The sequence below is a fragment of the Cebus imitator genome, unplaced genomic scaffold (assembly GCF_001604975.1).
Source record: "Cebus imitator isolate Cc_AM_T3 unplaced genomic scaffold, Cebus_imitator-1.0 Scaffold130, whole genome shotgun sequence".
Lineage (NCBI taxonomy): Eukaryota > Metazoa > Chordata > Mammalia > Primates > Cebidae > Cebus > Cebus imitator.
Window position 1 is genome coordinate 4,699 of NW_016107445.1, and position 23,418 is coordinate 28,116.

The 23,418-nt window shown below is 37.3% G+C and overlaps 1 protein-coding gene across 1 annotated transcript; it reads right to left on the reverse strand.

Moving 5' to 3' along the window:
- Positions 1 to 489: 489 nt before the first annotated feature.
- On the reverse strand, positions 490 to 15,642 carry LOC108312868 (clavesin-2; the record flags this gene model as incomplete). Its single annotated transcript, XM_017541031.2, has 3 exons — positions 14,850 to 15,642; positions 13,444 to 14,387; positions 490 to 668 (listed from the first exon to the last, which is right to left on the reverse strand). Coding segments are annotated over exons 2-3 (568 nt in total), but the record flags the coding sequence as incomplete, so codon positions are not given.
- Positions 15,643 to 23,418: the final 7,776 nt, after the last annotated feature.

Consider the following 23,418-nt stretch of genomic DNA (forward strand, 5'->3'; position numbering starts at 1 on the left):
AAACCCATGAAGTCTAAAGAAAATTTCAGAAAGATGGTCTTTGTAACTTAGAGACCAAAAAACATATTGATCGACGTTCCAACAGCTGAACATATTGCTGATCAGATCCCAAATTCACCAGGTTAAATCAAATAATGAAGAAAATATTTAGCTAATTAATGTACGTGGAAAAGAGAAACAAAAAACAAGCCTAAATAGCTAATCATTACAATCTAAAAAATGCTGCTTGTTCTGATTTTCAAGATTAAAAATCTCAGTTTATTACTCGTATTTATGTTTAGACAGTGAGCACTGTATCAGTGTCACAAACTCTCATCCTTCAGTGTTTCTTCTATAATCCTTTGTTCAGTTGGTATTTTAATGTTTGTGCTCAACAACCACAATTATTTTTGCTTTTGTTATTCTGTAAATAAGACATCTTGTTATTCTAACATATTAGACAAAAGAAGTCAAACACAAGAGACCAAGGAAGTAGGTAATTTGCATAACCTACCTGTAGGCCTTCAATAGCTAATCGCAGCATACTTGGTGTGAGTTTAGAGGCTTGCTTGAAAGTGAAGTTACTCCAGTCTATGATCAAAACAAATCCATTCACTTGAAGCTCAGGATCTTCAATCATGGCTTCTAAAGAAAGTAAGATGGCACGCAGTATATCCACCAGTGTGTACCTATCCGCAACAGAAAAGTATTAAATTAGGTCTGACAACCACTTTTATAAGAAACTATAAAACATTTTCTAGCACACTAAAAATTCACTTTAAAATATCTTCAGAATCTTAAGGAAATAATTTTGTTTAAAAATCTATTTTAGGCACAGATTTAATTTATATGTACTTGAGGAACATAATCGAATTTAACATGTATTCTGCCCAAACATATGGCAGTTCTTTCTCATATTTTATAACCATTTAATTTACCTCAAGGCCTTCTTATGATTTTCTGAAATTACCTCTAGGCCTTCTTATGATTTTCTGAAATCTCATTCAACTAACCCAAAACTAGGCATCACACTTTTTGAGTGGTTCAGTAATGCCCCAGTAATACTGACATTTCGTATCTTCATATTTGAAAAAACTGAGAATGACATTTGAGTAAGTATCATCAATAAATGAGAACACTGTGCACGACAGCTATGGATAAAAGTTACTCAATTCAAATTAATTGTATTGAGTTTGATCATAAAGAAAAGGAAAGGTAGAAGTGATAGAAAGAGAGGGAGATGAATATAATTAAAAGTGGGAAAAGTCATGGAAATTAACCTACTATAATACAAGCCATCCAAATTCCAGGGTTGGATTTTTTGATTTGTTTTGTTTTCTTCTTTCATCTTAGTACAGTTACTAGAACATTCCACTAACACAGTAAATGCTCTTTATATTCCTGTAAAAGGGACTTGACTACAGTAGGAAGACGCTGGTTGGAGATTAAGACATTGCTTCAGTGAAGGGAATGAAACCAATAACAAAAATAAGAAGCCAAATTCGAGTGGCATTTTAGACAATCTTATTATACCATGACAATGTGAGAACTGAGATTAGGGAAGAGTAAAAAGTCACACAAATATTTTAGCTTTGGAGCCTGAATGCATGGAAAATTTTTAATCAATGTCAATACTGCAAAAATGAGAGACTGTTGGAAATGGCTGAAAATATAAGTTTTGAATAGAACTTATTGTATTTGAGAAACATATAGTATACTCAGAGAGATATATCAAGCAAGCTTCCGAAAAACATGGATCCTAAACTCAGGAGAGAGCTCAAAACTGAAAATTCTGGAATCAAAAGCATATAGAACCTAAGTTCAAGGAAGTGAAGGAGGTAATGCAGTCAGAGCAGAGAGAAATATCAGATAATTATTTTAAAAAGGGAATTCATAGAAACACCAGTATTTTAAGAGGAGTCAGAAAATTTATGGAAGAAATTTATGAAGTTAACAATTTCTATGCATTTTAAGTTTTTTCCCCTGACACATTCAGGGGAGATTTCAGGAATAGCTAGAGAAAAACATCTGGACCTCAGGGAAAAGGTAGGATGGGGAGGAGAGTGGATTAGAGGTGGAAATAATTCCCAGTTAGTGGAAATGATGGTCTCATTAGGAAGATAGTATGATACTATCCTACGATAGTGTCATAGGATACTATTCCTATGGTCTCATTAGTGAAGACATACAAGGGAGTAGGTCCATTTTTACTTCCAAAACCACTTGGAGGTGCTAGGAGAATGCCTAGTATTTCAGAAAGGAAAGAATAATTAACATTAGAACTTCGGGCAATTTCTCATCATTTCAGGACCTAATTTCTTCATCTGTAAAATCGGCAGTTTGGAAGATAATCTTGTTTAGAATCCTAGCATTAATCAAGCACAGGGCATGGTGTCAGAAGACTTCAAGATGCAATCTCTGCCCTGTGCCTCATTAGCCATATGGTCTTAGATATGTCACTGATTTATAATTCTGAGGATCAGTTAACTATCCCTATCTCACGCTATTCTCACTATCTACTGCTGTGGTTGAGGGAGGGTTGGGGCCAGCACCAGAGAGTCATCAAAGAGATGAAAATATTTGTACAACTTTGCACAATACTAGGTATAAGCAGGTGTTCAGTAAATGTTGGTTGGAATACACACATAGCATACTTTTTGTTACAATGGTATCCATATAGTGTACTAGGCAGAGTACAAATCAGAAATGATAATCTTTAGTATAACCTATTGCTATTATAAAAGGCAACAGCCAAAAGTCCTAGGGATATGGCATCCAAGAAACTACCTGAATATATAAAATAATAAAACTTTTATAGAGTTCTACTATGTACTTGTTATTAAATCTCTGAAACATATGTGGCTGAACACCTTTAAAAGTCACTTTATGGCTGGCCTACCTCCATTTTAAACATAATGGCCTGACACACTATTAGATACTGAAACCTATAAACATACACACTGGAAAGTTGAAACACGAAGACTGTATTTCTGGTTGAAATTCAGACCCCAACCAAAAAAAAAAAAAAAAAAGAAAGTTTTACTTTCTGAAATTCATAATATCGTGGTAAAGAAAATTAAGAATTTGAAAAGTCCAACTTCAAAGGTTTCCCTCATCATGAGGTTGGCCATTCTTATGTTACCCATAAGAAATCAAATAGCATTAATACCAAAATGCCATTAAATAAAATTTGAATTTGAAATCAGCTTTGGAAGGATGAGACATTGTATATAGTAAAGATTAATCAAAGTACCACTAAGGACTGAAAACAAGAGGGAAGGTGTTTTAAATAACACACTTGAAGTATGGCTCCCCTAAACTGTTTCAAAATCAACATAAATGTTTATATGTATATCATTATTCCAAATGAAATAATATAAGGCAAATCCCAAAACAGCAATAAAGAAAAGTAGGTTTGCAAAATTTTCAAAAATGAGTCTAACCACCTTTTTTGAATTCAGTATCTGGCTCCAAGAAGAGAATCAAACGATTTTATATAAATCATATTAATGTAGAATTTCAGAAAAAAGAAACATAAAAATGTACTAGCTAACTGCATTCAATGGGCAGGTCAAAACCACTCTTGACTTAACTCCAGTCCTCTATTGACAAACATCTCACATTATTATCATTAGCAGCTCAGCAGGCTATTCCTCAGCAGAACAGTACTACACAGAATCTTGCCAAAACCTGTAAAATATCTTCCAAAGAAATGCAGCATCTATTAATTTTATCTTTTCAGGACTCCTGCCATACTCTCCTTTTTAAAATTATTTTAACTGTTATAATATACAAATTAGAGGTCACTACAATGAAATATTCTACATGGTCATGTTTAGGATTTACATTGAAATTGTGTGAGTTCCACCATTGCTATTATTCTCTGTATGCTGAAAGAAAGTCATAAATGAAAACTAGCACATTATTTTAGCTCTTGATTCCTGATTGTGCTTCCCAAAATAGCATTAAGTAAAATTTGAATTTGTGAAAAGAATGCTGTGTATGTGGTAAGAAGAAATCATGACACAGATAAGAAATTTTACAACTGACACCAGATTATGTAGACCACTGCTCTTGAAAAGAATCAAAGCTGCTAGAACACACTGGCAACATATGGGGAAGACTTTGATACCCACAGCAACTATGTACTACCTGTGCAACCAGAATGAAAACATCTAATCCCTCTTGAAATTTTTCAGTTATGAAATCAGTCTCCCCTGCAGAGTAGGATATATATTCATGACTTAATTATTTGGGCACATTTATGTAACTTATAAGTCTTTTTTAACGTAAAACTCGCAAGTATTAACAAATATCAAAGAAAAAAAAATGAGGATCTTTGATTATTCTTCTAATCTTAGCTTGTTCTCACAAACCTTGAAGTTACTGAACTTTGCTGAACCTCCATTTTCTCTTATAAAAATGGTGATACTAATAGTTACCTCGTAGAACAGAATGTAAAATAGCCCAATGGGCATCACCCAGCAAACGGTAAATGTTAACTTCTATGACTACTACAATTGTATGACTTTTGCTCTTTCAACAATCACATATTCTATACTTGCTTTTTGTAGTTTTTAACCACTTACTCTTAACTTCATAGAATTGTGAGGACAAAAATGAAATAAAATAATACATGTAAAGTTTTTAACAGTCCTTGACGTATAATAGAAATGACATATATTTGCTGCGATCATTGCTGTTGAAACTCTTCTATTTGGTTCTGTGACGCTACATTGAACTTTTTCTCCTTCCACTTTTCTGGTCACTCTATTATCTTTCATCTTTGGTTCCCTGCTGCAATCATCCAAATGTAGAAATAAGACTTTTTTCCCTGTTGTCATCCTATAGTAGCTCCTAGAGTTACCGAATCATGCACTTATCCCCTTGGCTAATACATTGGTGACGGCTCGATGTCCCCAGAGCTAGTGTCAGTCCTGTGCAACATCCTCATCTTTCTAGTTCCCATCTGAACATCAGCACCTTAGTGACTCCTTGCTACCTGAAATATGTTAGTGTAACTCAATTTAGTGCCTCCTATTTTCTTCTGGGATTGCCTACATTAATTAATTAATGAAGAATCATTCTCAAATATTCCCTTTCTTTCTCCCTCTACATTTATTCACCAAGTCCTAAATATTTTTCTGGCCTTTTATATTTATACATTTTTGGCATCTAACTCTTTCTACTAGAATCTTAGCTTTATTTCCTAATATAATGGTACTTGTGTGTCTTTTTCTTTCTCTCTCATCTTGCCTAACCTCTATTGTGAGATTAATTGTCCTAAAACATTAATTGGCCTGAAAAATTGTCCTACACACAACACTACTCCCCCATGGCTCTTTCAAAACTGCACCATTCCCTTAATAGCCATACTTCTTATTTTGTACACCCATGCACAGGGTCATCCCAGCCATCAAGGTCATGTCATATCCAAGCCCCAACAAGCTGGTACACTCAGATGCTTTATCTTCATTTAAATCCATAGAGAATACCCCCCTTTCTGTTCACCTCACCTAAGTTTTACCCTTCTTTGGGCCCACCACCAGCTTGGCCTGCTCTGCAAAATTGTCTTTACCTGCTGGATACCTCAGCGTCCTCTCTCTCTCCTAATCTGAATTCTAGTGCTTCAGTGTTTGTTCTATAGCCCCAGACATATAAGCTTAGCTTAAAACTCTTTCACTGTTTGATACCACTTTCTATCTCCAGCACCAAATGCTGTGCCCTGCACACTATAGGTACACAATCGTATGCGTTAAAATTGAATTATCTCCCAAGGACACAGACCATGCTGCTTTATTTTACCTACAGCAGTCATCAAAGTGCCATAATGGCATCATTTTAAAATTATAACATTCACTTAAGGCTTCTCTGACAGCCCAAAGGGCAATAAAAAACATATTCCTGGACCAGAAAGAGGACAAGAGCCTTGTCCTGCCACACTGTGGGGAGGCTGCACCCTGCCTGCAACCAGGGGCCCTCTCGATTTTTTAGATCAGAGAAGCTTCTTCTCCTGCCTATGGCCATGCAGTTTTTTTGGTGACTACCTGACCCATGCTTCTTTGTTGGGGTTCACAGCGTCTCCTCCTCTACCATAGCTTTCAATCAGTGCAAAGATCAACTTAATGACAAATAGGTGATTTCCCTCTACTTTTCAACCTTTTCAGCATAACAAGAAAAAAACTGGCATCTTGGCATCGCATTGAGTAGCACAACACCAGCATTTTCCCTTTATCACTAAATCAATCAGCCATTATTAAATTCTTCATTAAGGCTGCCCCCACCCCTCAGTTTTCATTAAGCCACATTTTCTAATGTCTGAAGCACTTCATAGTAGAAGGTGCTGGGGGAGGGAAAAAAGGAGAAGAATTACCTTTATTAATGCCTCAGGGTATTGTTAATGCTAAAGCTGATGAACTCTTCTAGGTGTTTTATATTAGTGAGTGGTAATAATAATAATATTATATCTATCTGGGTAATAGTTTAAGGTTTCCAAAGCAATTTCAAATGCATTATCTTAATCTCAAAACAATTGCAACGTCTCTGAGCTAGATTTCTTCCTCTTATTTTACAGATGAGGACAGAGGGTCTAAAAGAAAATTAAAGTTTGCTCAAAATCACCATAGGAAAAAGAGAAACCTAGGTTAGAGGTCAAGTCTTTCTGATGCCATGTAGATCAGGACCAGTGCTTTTTTCCACCCCATGGTGCCTCCTACTCAGAATAGAGTTTGATTAATAGATAGCTGGTCTGCTTTTTCTTTTTCTTTTGGAGATGGAGTTTCGCTCTTGTTGCCCCAGGCTGGAATGCGATGGCACAATCTCAGCTCACTGAAGCCTCTACCTCCAGAGTTCAAGTGATCTCCTGCCTCAGACTCCCAAGTAGCTGGGATTACAGGCACCCACCACCAGGCCTGACTAATTTTTTTATTTTTAGTAGAGATGGAGTTTCACCATGTTGGCCAGGCTGGTCCCCAACTCCTGACCTCAGGTGATCCACCCGCCTTGGCCTCCCAAAGTGATGGGATTACAGGCATGAGCCACCGTGCCTGGCCTGGTCTGCTTTTTCATTGTAGCATAATATGTATGTCAGATGACAGGAGATCAGGAAGTCAATACCCTGGCACTGTCCAGCCTCACTACAGTAGGTGGCTTTGGTAGAGGAAAAGCAATAAGACATCCTAGGACTCTGAATAAGAAATGGCTAAATCCACCTCCCTAGAGGAAATATGAACTCTTGAAATTTCATCTCTCTGGCTTGTATCATTGAGCACAGAAGATTAGATGTCTGAGCCTTGCTTCAATTTTACTGCTGTAGGAATGCAGGTGAGCAAGAACAAGAGAATCATTGGAAATGAAACATCTTCTGGCCAAATATTTTTCTTTGAAGAAGTTGGATAAAGAAAAAGCTTTTGCACTTACTGTCACCAAAAAATATAAAATACAATAAAACAGAACTTTACTGGGAGAATACAAACACATCAGGAAGGCAACTCTTTTTATCAGGGCCAGGAACTCTAACCAAACATCTAGTTAGTAAAGTCTTTGCCTTCAGAAAGTTTATTCTTCCACCTTGACGTTCTGTTCCTGCCTGTATTTGTGACATTTAATCAAGATTTTCTAAACCATAGATGGAATTATCTTTAATTATCAGAGCTTGTTTTTTTGTACATCTGTCTTTTCCTAGATTTAGGTTGCTAACTGTCTACACACACAAAAAAAGTTACTAATTCACTTACTAGTTGTGTGATCATGAGCAAAGTACTTAATTGCTACAACACATATAGAATTATTTTAAAATGAATAATGAATGAAAATGGAACAATAAATGTTGAATTCAGTTAAACAAGCAGGGACTGTTTTTCCTACACAACACTGAGTAGCCCACAGCTGCCCGTCCATCCCCAACTTCTAGCATTGGTAAACAGTATCCTCATTAACTGCATATGACCTCTGATAGTTACTCTGCTTTACATGCTTTTTCTTCCCAGGGAGGTTACATACCACTTAATAATACAAAATATGTGTCTTTATTTGCCCCTAGCACCTACTAAAATTCTACACACCTAGCAATTGCTCAACCAAAGTGTATTTTTTTCAATTAATTTGACTAAAATATTAATCACTCGGTTATATGATATCGTAAGAATCCCACATACCGGAGTATCCTTTCCTTCATGTTAATAACTCCACTTACTGTAATAGTGACATCGATGTACCTGCCCTCAGTAAAGTTAGAGAATTTAATCTTTCCCTCAGAAAGGAGGAAATGTATTAATTTACCAAGGATAACTTGTTAATGTTCACTGTTGACTCATGTTTTAAAATATCTTTAAACATTTCTTTTGAGGCATCCTTTCAAGACACTGTAGTAACCTCAAATCCTTTGCTTCTCTGTCTTGTTTAAAGTTGCTTTTGAAACATGGAAATAGCTTGGCTCAGACCAGACTTAGACAATGTCCTACTGAAAGTTGGCACTGGAAGTTTTTGCTGTTATTTCAGGTTTATTTTACTAATTATTGCATAATTGCCCCAGTTTTCAGAGATTGTCCTATTTTTACAGAGATTCATCACAATATTCATCTAACATTTCTCAGGACAACATTTTTCCTCCCCTGTTTTCCATGATATGTACAGGAGTACAGTTTGGGATAAGTTTCAATTTCCAGAGGATTTGCTGAAGAGTCTCCCTGAAAGGAAGCAAGATGGAAGCTCTGCTGGGACAGAAGTTGCATGAAATACACACCTGCCATTTGTGGTTTTGCCCTAACCAGTGTTCACCCAAAAGACAGCATAGCAATGCTTCCAAAATTTTTAATGGAAAGGCTTCTGACTGTGCCACTAGGTACGACAATGTGAAGCAAAAAGTTGGGAATTGTTTAATATGTTAACAAACTGAGAAAAGAATCCTTGAAAAATCAAGCTGAAAAATTAACTTCTTTTATTTTTTTGCTTTTTTTTTTGTTGCTGAGCACGAATATTTCACCATTATTATCTGGATAAATGCCCTTGACTCTTTCAATCTAGTCCTGTTTATATTTATTTTATTTTATTTTTAGTAAAATACAATTTAGTAAAATACAATTCCAGAGATGAGTATAGCTTTATGATTGGCATTAATACACATCAGTGTAGTCTATGGCTATGTTTTAAATTGTAAGCTATCATCACCATAATCTTCTATTCTGAATATTGGCCATATTATTTCAGTAAATGGAAGCATGATCATAATTCAAACTGAAACACAAATAGCTACCATTTATACAATGTTTTCTTTTTTATAAAACCCACATAATAGAAGCAAACTGACAAGTTTTTTGGGCAAATTCCAGGATAAGTTAGAGGATTATGGCAATGTCTGACCACTCAGCTTTCTGCCCCTTCCAGAGCTTCACTGCTGTAAGTGGTAATCAGTGTCCACAATGATAAGACAAAGACCATGCAAGGTGGTCAGTGCTTTCTGGACTGCCATCATACTAACAATCATTTTGGTTTTAACTGTGTTTGTTTTTGAATGAGCATTAACTAGACTCCAGATAAATGGTTGCTATACTAAAGTTCAGAGAGTTACTGAGAATTACTGTTTTTAATGACTATTAACCATATTCCAGAGAAATGGTTGTTTGCTGTACTGAAGTATAGCGAACTACATACTTCTAATGAGATCTTGAGAAGTAAAATACGACTTGCAGGCTCACAACTTACAAGTGAACTCTCACACTTCTTATCATCATTACGTTTCAGGTGACAGAATTTTACTCATCAATATTTCCAATAATTATGTGACAGTGGATTTCAGTTTCTTAGATACCTGCTTGCCTGATCTAGGACCTAGAATGCCATGTACTTTCTTTCCAAGCTTCTTTTCCTCAAGGAGTATTATCTCTGCTAGCTCTATGGCACTTTATCCTCACACTCTGTGGATAAGATCGTGTGGACCATTTGAAGGTATTTGCTGAATCCTAAGCAGCTCACTATCATTTAGGAAGGAAAAGAGCATGCAGTGCATGGAGGATGAAGGCCTCCTCGTGATGCAGTGTAACAATGAAATCGTTTTTAATTCCATGGCATTTACTTTTGTTGTCAGAAATTATGTAAGGCAATCTAAAAGGAGATAAAATTGTATGAATCTTTTCCAAGGTACAGCTTAATAAACGTGCCAGGCCATCAGGGCCTGCCCTATTCTTTTTTGAAAGAACCACAGACCACACTGAAAGTCATTTTGACCTTTGAGTATTTCCATTTGTTTTAGATTTGTTAAAGGTGGGTACACTATAAATATTATGATTTTACATTAGTCTTTTTAACGTTGCCATGTCTCTCAAAAAGGCTTTGGAAATCATCCAATTCTTTACAATAACCTAAAAATAACCTGCACTATATTGCCGCAGAAATAGACACTATTTTATTTATAGTCACTGTCATAAAATTTTACTGTTTTCAGTGTCCTGTGGAGCACAGAAAACTCACCTACAAATTTGATATAGGAGAAAGCATATATCAAATAACTCTCTACTCAGAATTCTTTTTATACAAATGCATAACTCAATTCAACTCAAATATTTATTGAGCATCTACTCTAGTTCAAGTGCTGTAATAAATATAATAACATGACATAGTCTTTTTGTTAGATCAATTCTGTTGGGGGTCTTTACAATTTTTTTCAAAATTCATAAAATCTTGTTTTTCCTTTTGTAGTTGGAAAGTTACAAGTAATCTGTTTTCCAAATAAATGGAGGCATTTTCTTCCACTTCATGTCCGGAATTTACCTATGTAATTATCTACACTTCTCACACACTGTTCCTTTAAAACAGGCTACTTTTTAAGAAAGTTGTTGAAAGCCAGGTGATTCACTTAACAACTCAAAGAATATTGTCAGGATTATTTTCAGACATTCAGTCTTCTGGAGAAATCCAGGTAGCGCTGGACTGGTGGGATCAGGGCCAGGAAGGTGAGAGCATCTGACTCACAGAACAGGGAAGGGATGAGGGACAAGAGGACCTAGCACATGCCATATCCACCTAAGTAAGAGAGCAATAATAGTAACGTAAACATCTAGGGAAAGAGGCAGACTTCTGTAGGGGTCAAGGAGCCTTTGGGGTAGAGGAAGGGCACTCAAGTTGAGAAGGGTTGGTAACATCCTGGCATTAACAGAAAGGCAGCTGTGCTTTGAGTTTCAGAACGGGAGCCAAGGAAGTTTTTATGCACATATTCCAGTGATAAAGGTTTATAGAAGGTGCCAAGAGGACAGATCTGTTTGTCACTAATCCCCGTCATTAGGTTATATAGATTTGGGATAAACAGGAGGTGGGGAGGGAGAGATAATTATTTTTTTTAAGATACTTAACTGAAATTTCGTCTAAGCTCTAAATCATTTGTATATCTTTTTGCCTTGTTGTGCTATAACTTCTTGATTATGCCTGTTTACTTCCAACCATAGAAATAGAATTCATAAGTCTAGACATCTTGACAGGATATTTCTACAGAACACAGTTTCTCATTTTGTTCTAATATACAACATTCTAGTATTTAAGATTATGTGTAAGTTTAATAAAATGTAATTCTATATACCAATTATTAACTCCCTTTCCATCGTAGATTTCCAGAGGAAGAGGATTTGATTACTAGTTACCTGCCCTGTATGTGGAAGCATGAGATAGACAACTTTAAAACAGTGTCTTTAATAAATTCAGAATTATTACCTTCTCATATACATGAAAACTATGTGACTTCATCTTAATTAGGTTTACAAATTATTATGAATATTAGTGCACTTATAGAAATAAATGAAAATAGGTCTGATGTATATGTATGCCTCTTAATGCAATCTGCCTCCATAATAATATCTCTAACGGACTTCAAGATTTATATAAATATAAAATTTCCATAGTTTCCATTTCACTATAGCTCAATTAACAAAGTTCCAATCTGACATATGGAATATTAGTTTTTTCCTTGAGTAAAATTTTTCAGTTTTGTTATTCACAGTCATTGGTTTGCATGACCCTACAATTTACTTCTATGATGAAAAAAACATTTTTAAACAAAAATTGTGGTCAATGAATAAAATGTCATAATTCATTAGAATTTTAAGCTACCTGATAAAAAGTAGAGTAAGATCTCTATTAACCGACCAAAGTAAGTAACAAAACTCTATTCTCTTTCAATAGCTAACTGTATGAGTTTCTTAGCTTTATGAGTCTTCAGGTAGTAGTCTTTCTATTTACCTAAAAAAAAAATCAGAGTGTTTCTCAACCTAGAATGACAGGGAAAAATAAACCACAATAAAATGAGAGAAAAAAATTAAAAGTATTAATTTGCATTCCAAGATACCAAGACTCAGAAACCTATCTGGAAATCTCTAAGACCTACAAGACCTCTCAGTAATTGTAAATGTCTTCACAATGGCTCCAGAGATTATTTAAACTAACTAGATGCATTGAAAGTCACCATTCACAGAACTAAAAATACACCAATGTTTTAACAAGAAGCTTCTTATGATTCATAGCTCTGGTAGCATTTTTAAGTTCCATGAAATATATTTAACTTTGAACTTAACTGAAACTACCTTACACAAGAGCCTTTTATAATTTCTCACATCTTTCAGTCTGAAAAATCAGTTCTGACTGAGGATAGAGAAGTGTTATTGTCTACATTTTTCTATAATAATGTAGATAAAAAGAATATTATGTCTCCTCTAGTAAATAGCATATGAGCTTAAAAAGTCCACCAACTGACACGTCTGAACATTTTCCACTTCCTTCCAAAAGATGAAAAATCACATCAGACAGGAAACAGATTCTTTAGATTAGTGGCAGGTGTAGAACACATACACCAGTCAGTGTACATTTTCAGTGTCGACAGGCATCCTCAGTGACAGAGAGTGCAACTCTCCCTTTCATTGAAGGGACACACATAATATTATTCCTTCTTCTACACATCACCAATCAGAGAAGTTCCCAAGCAACAAAACTACCTGCTTTTGGTCGAACATCAGGCTACTCTTAAAAGATTTAAAAGTCAGTACTAAAGAGAGGATGATGATGATGATGATCATGGCCATGATGATGGGTCTAGTTTAAGAAATTTTTTAGGAAGAAGGAGGAAAAGTTGTTCCCATTTTCATACTAGTTTATCCAGCCCAATAAACTTATTCAGAAGGTGAAACATTTAGAAGCTTTATTTACAAGTTAAGTAATTTAGATCTCGATGCAATAACATGGTTAAGGTAGAACCTTAAAGCTGCAGTAGTAACTGGGTGTTAGTGAAATAAGTTTTAAAAGTAAAAATACAAGCCCTCCTCTCTTCCCAGAGTGCCTACCAAAAACTCATCTCCTGGTTCGTTTCTCTTTTCTCCAAGCCAAAGAAACAAAAATATCAAATCTACAAAATCATGAGACTACTCGGGGTAAATTCTGGAAAATGAGAGAGTTTAAGGAGAATACAAGTTTGGGTTTCAGATTTACCTGTTCTGATCCCAATTGGCAGCAAAAAGGACTAGAATCTTCCTGCCATAGTGGTCCAGATTGGCCAGGCCCCCCGGGAAGCCATCCTTCAGCGCCTGCTTGATCCCAGGGTCGGTGGCCTTGAAGCTTTTGAACATGTCCAGGTTCTGCTGCCGGTACTCAAAGTACTGCGCCAGGAGGCGGAAGGCCTCAAAGTGATGAAACTTCCTAGCCCGCAAAAAGCGTAAGATAAAAGCATCATCCGTGCGCAGAAAGCCGATGTCCGGCCTGGTGATGACCATATCCCTCACCTCCTGGATGTCCTGGTGCAGCGTGTCTGGGTTTTCATTGAGCTCCAGGCGAGCTTTCTCCAGGGTCTCAGGGGAAAGTCCAGCTTGCAAATGAGTCATTGTTTCTGCCTGTTCCAGAGCCTTCACTCAGAAGCCCTAGTTGACTGTCCCAAAGCAAATCTAGCCTTTACCACCACACACTCCAGCCCCCAGACCTCCTGCTGCCTGTTTCCTCTCCCCTACAGGAAATTAATAGTCTTGGTATCCAGTCAAGTGCCCTGTTGCTCCTGCTTTTCCCCAGCTTTACCGGGAGGGGGGATGTAAACTTCTTCTCCCGCCCCCTAAAATACAACACCCCGGTTTGGCTCCCTCTTCGCTTTCCTTTAAAGAGATGGGAACCCCTGAAGGGATCCGCACTCCTCTTCCTGTCCTTTCTCTCTCCTAACAAATCACCCCTAGTCCCACCTGGCACGGGTGGTTCCGATCTTGGTACTGTCCTCTTCTCTTCTCTTCCAAGATATAACAAAAACAACCCCCACGCACATCTCAGCCCCTGCACTGTGAATGTTCCTGCTGTCCCTACTGAAGGATACGCCTGCCAGGGGTGGCGATGGAAATTGTGATTAATAATAAGGTAGCTCTTCAGCGCTGAGCTCCAGGGCGGAGAGAGATCATCTTTGCCAGAAAGAAAAAGAGAGAGAAAGAGGGGGGAGAAAGATTATTTCTCCCTCTACTTATTCAAAGAAGCTATTTTTAAAAGGCATATTTGTGGGATTTATTTAAGATTATTGTGATCCAATTAGGTGGAGACTCTGCAGATAACGCACCTTCCCACCTCCCCTCTGAGATACATCGTGATCTCATAAGGCACCAGTAGGGGTTCTGGTGGCGTTGGTACCAGTGTGGGCTCCCTCAACCCCACCCCCAACTTCTGCCTTCCTCTAGCCCTTCATTTCCACGGACTTGCCGCGAGGTGGGGGAAAAGTGGGGAAGGGGAGGTAGAGGATCGGGGATCTCTCTGGGAACGCACATTAAAAAAACGAGAAGGGGAGGGCGTTGTGGAGAATAAAATAAAAATGTCCTTATCTTTTCCATAAAACCCCAAAGCAAGAAAGAAGCAAGAGCAGCCGCTCCTACCAGCAAACCCGGAGGCGGGGTCGCTAAGCAATGCGACACTCCCAGGCATCCATCAGCCGCGGCTTCAGCAGCGGCGGCGGCGGCGACAGCGGCATCAACTCCTCCGGGCGGGATGGAAGGAGCAGAGAGGAGGGGCGGCGGCGGGGACCCAGGCCGAAGATGCGCTCGGGAGCGGCCGCGGCCACATCCTCCGCGGGCAGCCCGCCGCCTCTCCCAGCAGCAGGGGTGGGGATCACAGGGCTACAGCCGCCGCTGTCCCAGGTCCTCGCCTGGCCCTGCCATTTCTGCCTTCGGGAGAGAAGGTGGGGAGCGGGACCCGAACGCCTGGGTGGAGAAGGCCACTCGGGCGGCCACCGCCTTTGTGCGCCCTCCGGAGCAGCAGGGCGGTGGGCACAGCGGGGCGGCTGCTGCGCCGCGCGGGCCTCTCCGGGGGGCTCTCCCGAGCGGTCCGAGTCAGGCGCGCCCCTCCGGGCTGCTGCGGCGGCTCCGGCTGCTGCTGCTAAAAGAGGACTCGGCTCAGCCCAACTCCTCTCTAATTATCCCAGCACAGATCTCGCTGCGACGTAAGCACTCACTCAGCTCGCGCGCGCACTCCGCGCCTCTCTGCCTCGCTGGGGTAGGACGGCAATTTGGGTGGCCTGGAAATATCCCGAGCTCCAAGTTTAGAGTGCTCCTGGACCTCACTGCCCAGCAGGCTGCGGAGCGGGCGTCGCCGGGCCAGGCGGGGCAGTGATGCTCTCCAGCCTCCCCACGCCCCTCTCACCCTTTGTGTGCAAGACCCCAGAGCGGCCAGGAGAGAGGCTGTTGCAGACGGTAATTCACATTGACATGCATCTTCTAGTTCCTGTAGGAGGCAATTTTGATGTAGAAGGAGTACGGAAACATTTTGTACTTTTTGCATTTGTTGTAGACACAGATATTTAATTTAGAAAAGACCAGACTGGTTCCAAGGCAATGTGTTGATGATTAAGCCTCCGGAGGAACTTACATGAATAACAGTTTTTCAACCATACACTCTTCCTGTTGAAGAGGATGAAAATGAGCACTGGGGCAAATAATAATAAAATAAAATAAAAAACATAATTCTCAAAAGAAAAAAAAGGCACCTCACTCATATCTCATAATAAAGCAAATATTTCTAGAAACACATACCATCCTTCCTTCAGTTGTATAAATCTGCATATAATTATAAATGAACAAGAGTCCTTGCACTTAAGATGACTATCTATGGATTTGAGGGAAAGGGATATTTTCTATTTCCAAAGCACAGCACGTATTACTGAGCATGTTACTAAGAGCAACTTTTGATTTACAAACTGTAGAATGGGGTCTTGATTTGAAGTTAACGTTAACTCAATGCAACTAATATTTACTGAGTTCCACTAGGTGTAGGGCATTTTTCTGGATTCTGTGAATAGGAGGTGGTCTTGAAGATAGGCGCATTTTGTCATGTTCTTAACTTGACATTTCTTATCTGCTCATTTTCAGTTTCAATGACTATAAGAACCCTCAAAATACAGGCACACTTCTTGGTGTTATTCTAACAGTGATGGTGTTAACAAGAAGAAAGAAGGAAACGGGTTGTATGGCAGAACTAGAGCATTTATTAATTAAATTAATGCAAATTAATATGGGAACCAGAATAAGACAATAAATTACACACACACACAGTCATTATTCTCAAGGAATATACTTTTTAAATGGGGATGACAGAAAACAAACTACTTAAGTGTGTATACATGTGTTAATATGTGTGTTATATATATGCACTATATATAAGGTCCTTCTAGGATTTTAAGTGATTATGACTCAAGCATTCCGAATGCAATGTAAATTTTTGGTTTTCATTTAAAATATTTTGAAAAAAAAATTTGTCTAATATTTTATAGGTTGAAGAAAATTTATGGTTCATATCAACTGTATGAGGAGGTTTTAGTCATCACCACCATGGAGAGACAATTCTCCCTGCGTCTGTTCTGTTTCTGCATGTCTTATGAGCAAGGCACTATAACTTCCCTTTTTTCTAGACTATCTTTTCAAGGGTATTTGTACAGTAAATAATCTTGGGAGATATTGGAAGATAGAGATAGTACCTCCATCTGAAACAAAGCCTTGAAAGCTGTGATATCTCTCTCCTGACCAAAGGATAGGCAGGCTTATTTGAATTCCCTGAACTAGGAGCTACTCTACTGTAGTGCCACCCACTGTTTATGCCAGTATCACTTCTTAGCTCTGTAGGAATTAGAGCTCAGGTGGCCAGTGCAAGTTATGCAGATGCTCATACTGCCCAATATGCCTGAGTGACAAAACCCTTTATTTCTAAGCCAGGAGTTTTCCATGAAACTATTTCTAAGCCAGGAGTTTGCCATGGAACTATAGCCAGCTAACTTGTTAGCCTGTAAATATAGTTAAAACTCAGATATTTCACCTTGATGAAAAACCAATTGCTTATTCCTTGAGATGGACATATTAGACTATATTTTTAAGGGAATTTATAAAATAAAATTTATTTTTCTGGCCCAGTGTATGTTACAATCAATATTGAAGGAAGGCATTTTTATTATTTATTATTTACCAATAATAGAATTGCTTCAAATAGATTTATTTTAACATATAAACATAAGATAGAAACAGTCTCTATCACCCAGTAGGATTGTTGGAATATATCAGTTAGGTATATATAAGATTTTTAAATCATATTTACAAACTATTAGTGATTATACTATTATTCTTTCTCTACTTGTACATTTGAACACGGTTTTTAAAACAAAATAAATATACAAAGCCATCTAAAATTAAACAAGGTGTTTTTTCAAATGACATCAGAGCATTTGATTTTCATTCAATATTAATTTACCTTGCCAAATTAATGCAAAGTAATGTAGGAACTGGAATATGAGAATAAATTAACTAAACAAAGGATTAATTAAAGCATTATTGGAAAAATAATTAAATCAAGGGCTTCAGGTGTTTTCAAGCAACTAGAAAGGAAAGCTTGGTTTACTGCTAAATTTAAAATGAATAGAGTAAGTAGTTTACATTTTAAAACATTTTATTCCATTTATTGTTAAATAAAATATATGCACAAAAAGGGGCACAATATAAAGATGTACAGCTCACTTCTATATTACAAGCCAAACACAATATAAGTGTCCAACCAGGTTAAGAAACTGAAAATTGTCAGCAACCAGAAAGCCCCCTCCCAGCCCCTCCTAACTACTGGCCTCTTTACAACAAAGGAAACCATGCTGTCTTTATTTTAAAAGTAATCCTTGTTTTCTTTAATTTTACCAACTAAACAACTACAATTTAGTTTTTCTGTTGCTGAACTTAAATGTAATCATTCACATATAATGGTATAATTGACCTCTTTTATTCAATATTATCTTTGTGTGATTCGACCATGTTGTTGTATGTAGTTCTCTCATATTCAGTAATGATGCATAGAATTGCATTTTTATACACATGTTACAATATGTGTATCCATTCGACTGTGGAGGGAAATTTGGGTTGTTTTCAGTTTGGAACCCTTATGAATCATGATGTATGAACATTCTGATACATGTCTTTTGGTGCACATGGAGAGACCTAGGATTGAAAATTTCTGGGTCATGTGTGATGTGCACCTCCAAATTTAGTAAATAATCCCACACTGTTTCCCAAATGGTTGTTTCACCATCCCCCAGCAATAGATGAGTGTTCTTACTGTGCCATGTTCTCAGAAATCTTATTATTGTGTATCATTTTAACTTTATCTATTCTGATTTTGAACCAGGGTATTATTGCATTATGGTTTTGGTATGCTTTCCCATCATTACTAATGAGGTTAAGTTTTCACATTGTTCTGGGCCATTGGTACATCCTTTGTTTGAAGCATCATTTCAGAGATGTTGCTGATGTTTATAGTGGGGTATTGATTGCTTTAATATTGAATTGTAGAGCTTCTTTATAGATTCTGAATATGAACCTTTGTCAGTTGTACATGTTGTGAATGTCTTCTCCCAGTCCATGGCTTTTTCTTCTCACTCTCTTAGCCTTGTCTATTAATCAACATAATTTTAAATATTTTAAGTAATTCAGTTTTTCTCCTATGAACAGTACTTTTTGGGTCCTGCTTAGAATATCCCATAATTACTCAGATATTTATTCTCCAGTATTCCTTCTAGAAGTTTTATTGTTACTGCCTTTCACATTTAGACCTGCAATTCACCGGGACTGTGTTTTGTGCATAACACGAGAAAGAGATCAAGTAATTTTTTTCTCTATATGAATAACCTGTTTATTCAGTACCATTTATGAAGACTATTTATTGAAAAGATCATCATTTTTCCCTACAGGACAGGGCAACCATTGTCACACAAAATAATTTTTCACATGTGAGTAGATTGTGATTCAATATAAATTTTAAACTCCACCTTTTTTTATACAACCAATATTCCTCAGTGGTTCCCAAAGTGTAGGTCCCAGACCAGCAGCATTAGTATTACCTAAGAACTTGTTAGAAGTATAAATTCCCATGCCTGACATACTGAATCAGAAACCCTCCCTAAGATGCAGGGACTCACAAAGTCTCTGCACAGCCCTTTGAGTGATTCTAATTTACACTGAAATTTGAGAATCAACGTTTTAGATTTAACTCCACACATATCCTTTTACTCTTTATTCCTTCCTGTATCTCTGAGTTTCCATATGGTATTGATCTGTTTGTTTCTTCACTAGAACACATTGTAACGTGTCCTTTAGTACAGATCTGAGGGTTATAAATTGTTTATTTGTCTGAAAGTCACTTTATTTTACTTTTACTCTAAAAAATATTTGTTAGATATAGAATTCTAAATTAGCAGCTATTTCCTTTTAATACTTTACATATTTTATTTCTATTTTTCTGGCTTCTCTTATTTCTGTAGTAAACTTAACTGTTAATTTTTTCATTGTTCCTTTCAAAGTAATAGCCATTTGTCTCTACCTGATTTATTTTCTCTACTTATCTTTAATTTTCAGCAGTTTTACTCTATGCTTTTTATTACTTTATTCTTTTTTATTATTATACCTTAAGCTCTGGAATACATATGCAGAATGTGCAGATTTGGTTACATAGGTGTACACCTGCCATGGTGGTTTGCTTCATCCATCAACCCATCATCTACATTAGGTACTTCTCCTAATGCTATCTCTCCCTTTGCCCCCCACCCTCTAACAAACCCCAATGTGTGATATTCCACTGCCTGTGACCATGTATTCTCATTGTTCAACTCCCACTTATGAGTGAGAACATGCTATGCTTGGTTTTCTGTTCCTGTGTTAGTTTACTGAGAATAATAGTTTCCAGCTTCATCCATGTCCCTGCAAAGGACATGAACTCATTCTTTTTTATGGCTGCATAGTATTCCACAGTGCATTTGTGCCACATTTTCTTTATCCAATCTATCATTGATAGGCATTTAGGTTGGTTCCAAGTCTTTGCTATTGTGAATAGTGCTGCAATAAACATACATGTGCATGTGTCTTTATAGCAGAATAATTTATAATCCTTTGGGTATATACCCAGTAATGGGATTGCTGGGTCACATTGAATTTCTACTTCTAGATCCTTGAGGAATCACCACAGCCTTCCATGATATTTGAATTAATTTACACTCCCACCAACAGTGTAAAAGCATTTCTGTTTCTGCACATCCTCTCCAGCATCTGCTGTTTCCTGACTTTTTAATGATTGCCACTCTAACTGGCGTGAGATGGTATCTCATTGTGGTTTTGATTTCCATTTCTCTAATGATCAGTGATGATGAGCTTTTTTTCTTACGTCTGTGGGTAGCATAAATGTCTTCTTTTCAGAAGTGTCTGTTCATATCCTTCATCAGCTTTTTGATGGGGTTGTTTGTTTCTTTCTTGTAAATTTGTCTGAGTTCCTTTTAGATTCTGGATATTAGGCCTTTGTCAGATAGATAGATTGCAAACATTTTCTTGCATTCTGTAGGTTACTGGTTTGCTCTGATGATAGTTTCTTTTGTTGTGCAGAAGCTTTTTAGTTTAATTAGATCCCACTTGTCAATATTGACTTTTGTCGCCATTGTTTTTGGTGTTTTAGTCATAAAGTCCTTGCCCATGCCTGTGAATGGTATTGCCTAGGTTTTTTCTAGGGTTTTTATAGTTTTAGGTCTTACATTTACATCTTTAAACCATTTGAGTTAATTTTTTATAAGGTGTAAGGAAGAGGTCCAGTTTCAGTTTTCTGCATATGGCTAGCCAGTTTTCCCAACGCCATTTGTTAAATAGGGAATCTTTTCTTCATTGCTTGTTTTTGTCAGGTTTGTCAAAGATCAGATGGTTGTAGATGTGTGGTATTATTTCTGAGGCTTCTGTTCTGTTCCATTGGTCTATATATCTGTTTTAGTACCAGTGCCATGCTGTTTTCATTAGTGTAGCCTTGTAGTATAGTTTGAAGTCAGGTAGCATGATGCTTCCAACTCCCCCCACCTTTTTTTTCCCATTTGCTTGGTAAGTCTTCCTCCATCCCTTTATTTTGATCGTATGTGTGTCTTTGCACAGGAGATGTGTCTCCTCAATGCAGCACACCAATGGTCCAGTCTGTGTCTTTTAATTCAGGCATTTAGTCCATTTACATTTAAGGTTAATATTGTTATCTGTGTATACGATCCTGTCATTATGATGTTAGCTAGTTATTTTGCCCATTAGTTGATGCAATTTCTTCATAGTGCTGCTGGTCTTTACAATTTGGTATGTTTTTTCAGTGGCTGGTATAAGGTTTTTCTTTTCATATTTAAGGCTTCCTTCAGGGGCTCTTGTAAGGCAGGCATGGTGGTGACAAAATCTCTCAGAATTTGCTTTTCTTTAGGGATTTTATTTCTCCTTCACTTCTGAGCTTAGTTTGGCTGGATATAAAATTCTGGGTTGAAAATTATTTTCCTTAAGAATGTTGAATATTGGCCACCACTTTCTTCTGGCTTGTAGGGTTTCTGCAGAAAGATCCACTGTTAGTCTGTTGGGCTTCCCTTTGTGGGTAATCTAACCTTTCTCTCTGGCTGCCCTTAACATTTTTTCCTTCATTTTACCCTTGGTGAATCTGATGATTATGTGTCTTGGGGTTTCTCTTCTTGAGGAGTATCTTTGTAGTGTTCTCTGTACTTCCTGAATTTGAATGTTGGCCTATCTTGCTAGGTTGAGAAAGTTTTCCTGGATAATATCTTGAAGAGTGTTTTCCAGCTTGGTTCCATTCTCTCCATCACTTTCAGGTACACCAACAAATGCAGGTTTCGTCTTTTCACTTAGTCCCATATTTCTTGGCCCCAAGTACCAGACTTATCTCATCTAAACTTCTTCCGATTCTACCACAGTAACTGTCTGCTATCATTAAGCAGGATTTGCTCACATTCATTGTCACTTCTAGACATCCTCAGCCAGAGGATTGATCTCCAAAATATCTAAACTGACTCTTTTTTCTTATGAGACTGGAGAATAATTTAAGCCAGTTTCCAAATTTTCTTATTACTGATAGACATTTTTTTATGTCAGAAATTATAATTTTATATCTCCATCCATATTTATGTGTATAATTAGAAGATATTTAGAAACTATTCCACCAGAAGAAACTATGTCTGCATTATTAAATCTCTACTGGGAGCTCACATGTTCATAACAACAACAAAGGATTTTACTTAAGCATTAAAGCATATTTCTAAATTTTCCCTTCAGTATTTATTTTTTCAGCACTCATTTATTTCATCATGTTCAAGTATCACCCACAGACAAGTGACAGCTGATCCCAAAAGTATGAGAAAAGATTTATAGGTTTAAAATGTAATTAAATTAAACTTAAAATTAAGAATTATTATTTAATTTTTTATTTTGAGAAAATTATACATTCACTGCAGTTTTAAAAAATTAAACAGCAATCCCATGGACCCTTAACCCAGTTTCTCCCAATGGTTGCATCTTACAAAATGATATGGTTCAGATCTGTGTCCCCACCAAATCTCATGTCGAATTATAATTCCCAATGTTGGAGGTGGGGCCATGTTCACATGGAAGGTGATTGGATCATGGACCACGTTTCTCATGAGTGGTTCAGCACCATCCCTCTTCATACTATCCTGATAGTAAGTTCTCATGATGTCTGGTCATTTAAAAATATGTAGCACGTCCCCCCAACTCTTGCTCCTGTTCCTGGCATGTAAGACGCCTACTACCTCCTTACCTTCTACCATGATTATAAGTTTCCTGAGTTTTCCCCGGAAGCATAAGCCACTATGCTTTCTATGTAGCCTGCAAAACCATGAGCCAAATAAGCCTCTTTTCTTTACAAATTACCAAGTTTCAGGTATTTATTAATAGCAATGCAAGAATGAACTAACACACAAAACTATGGAACAGTGTTACAATTAGGATATTGATACAAAAAGAGTCTGAGCCTTTTAGTCAACACAAGGATCCATCATGTTGCCCTTTTATAGTCACACTTAGTTCCTATAAGCTCTGTTTAGCCCTCAGACCCAAAAGACCAGTGCCCCTAATATATCTAAGGGAATCAAGAACTTTAGAATATGCTTCC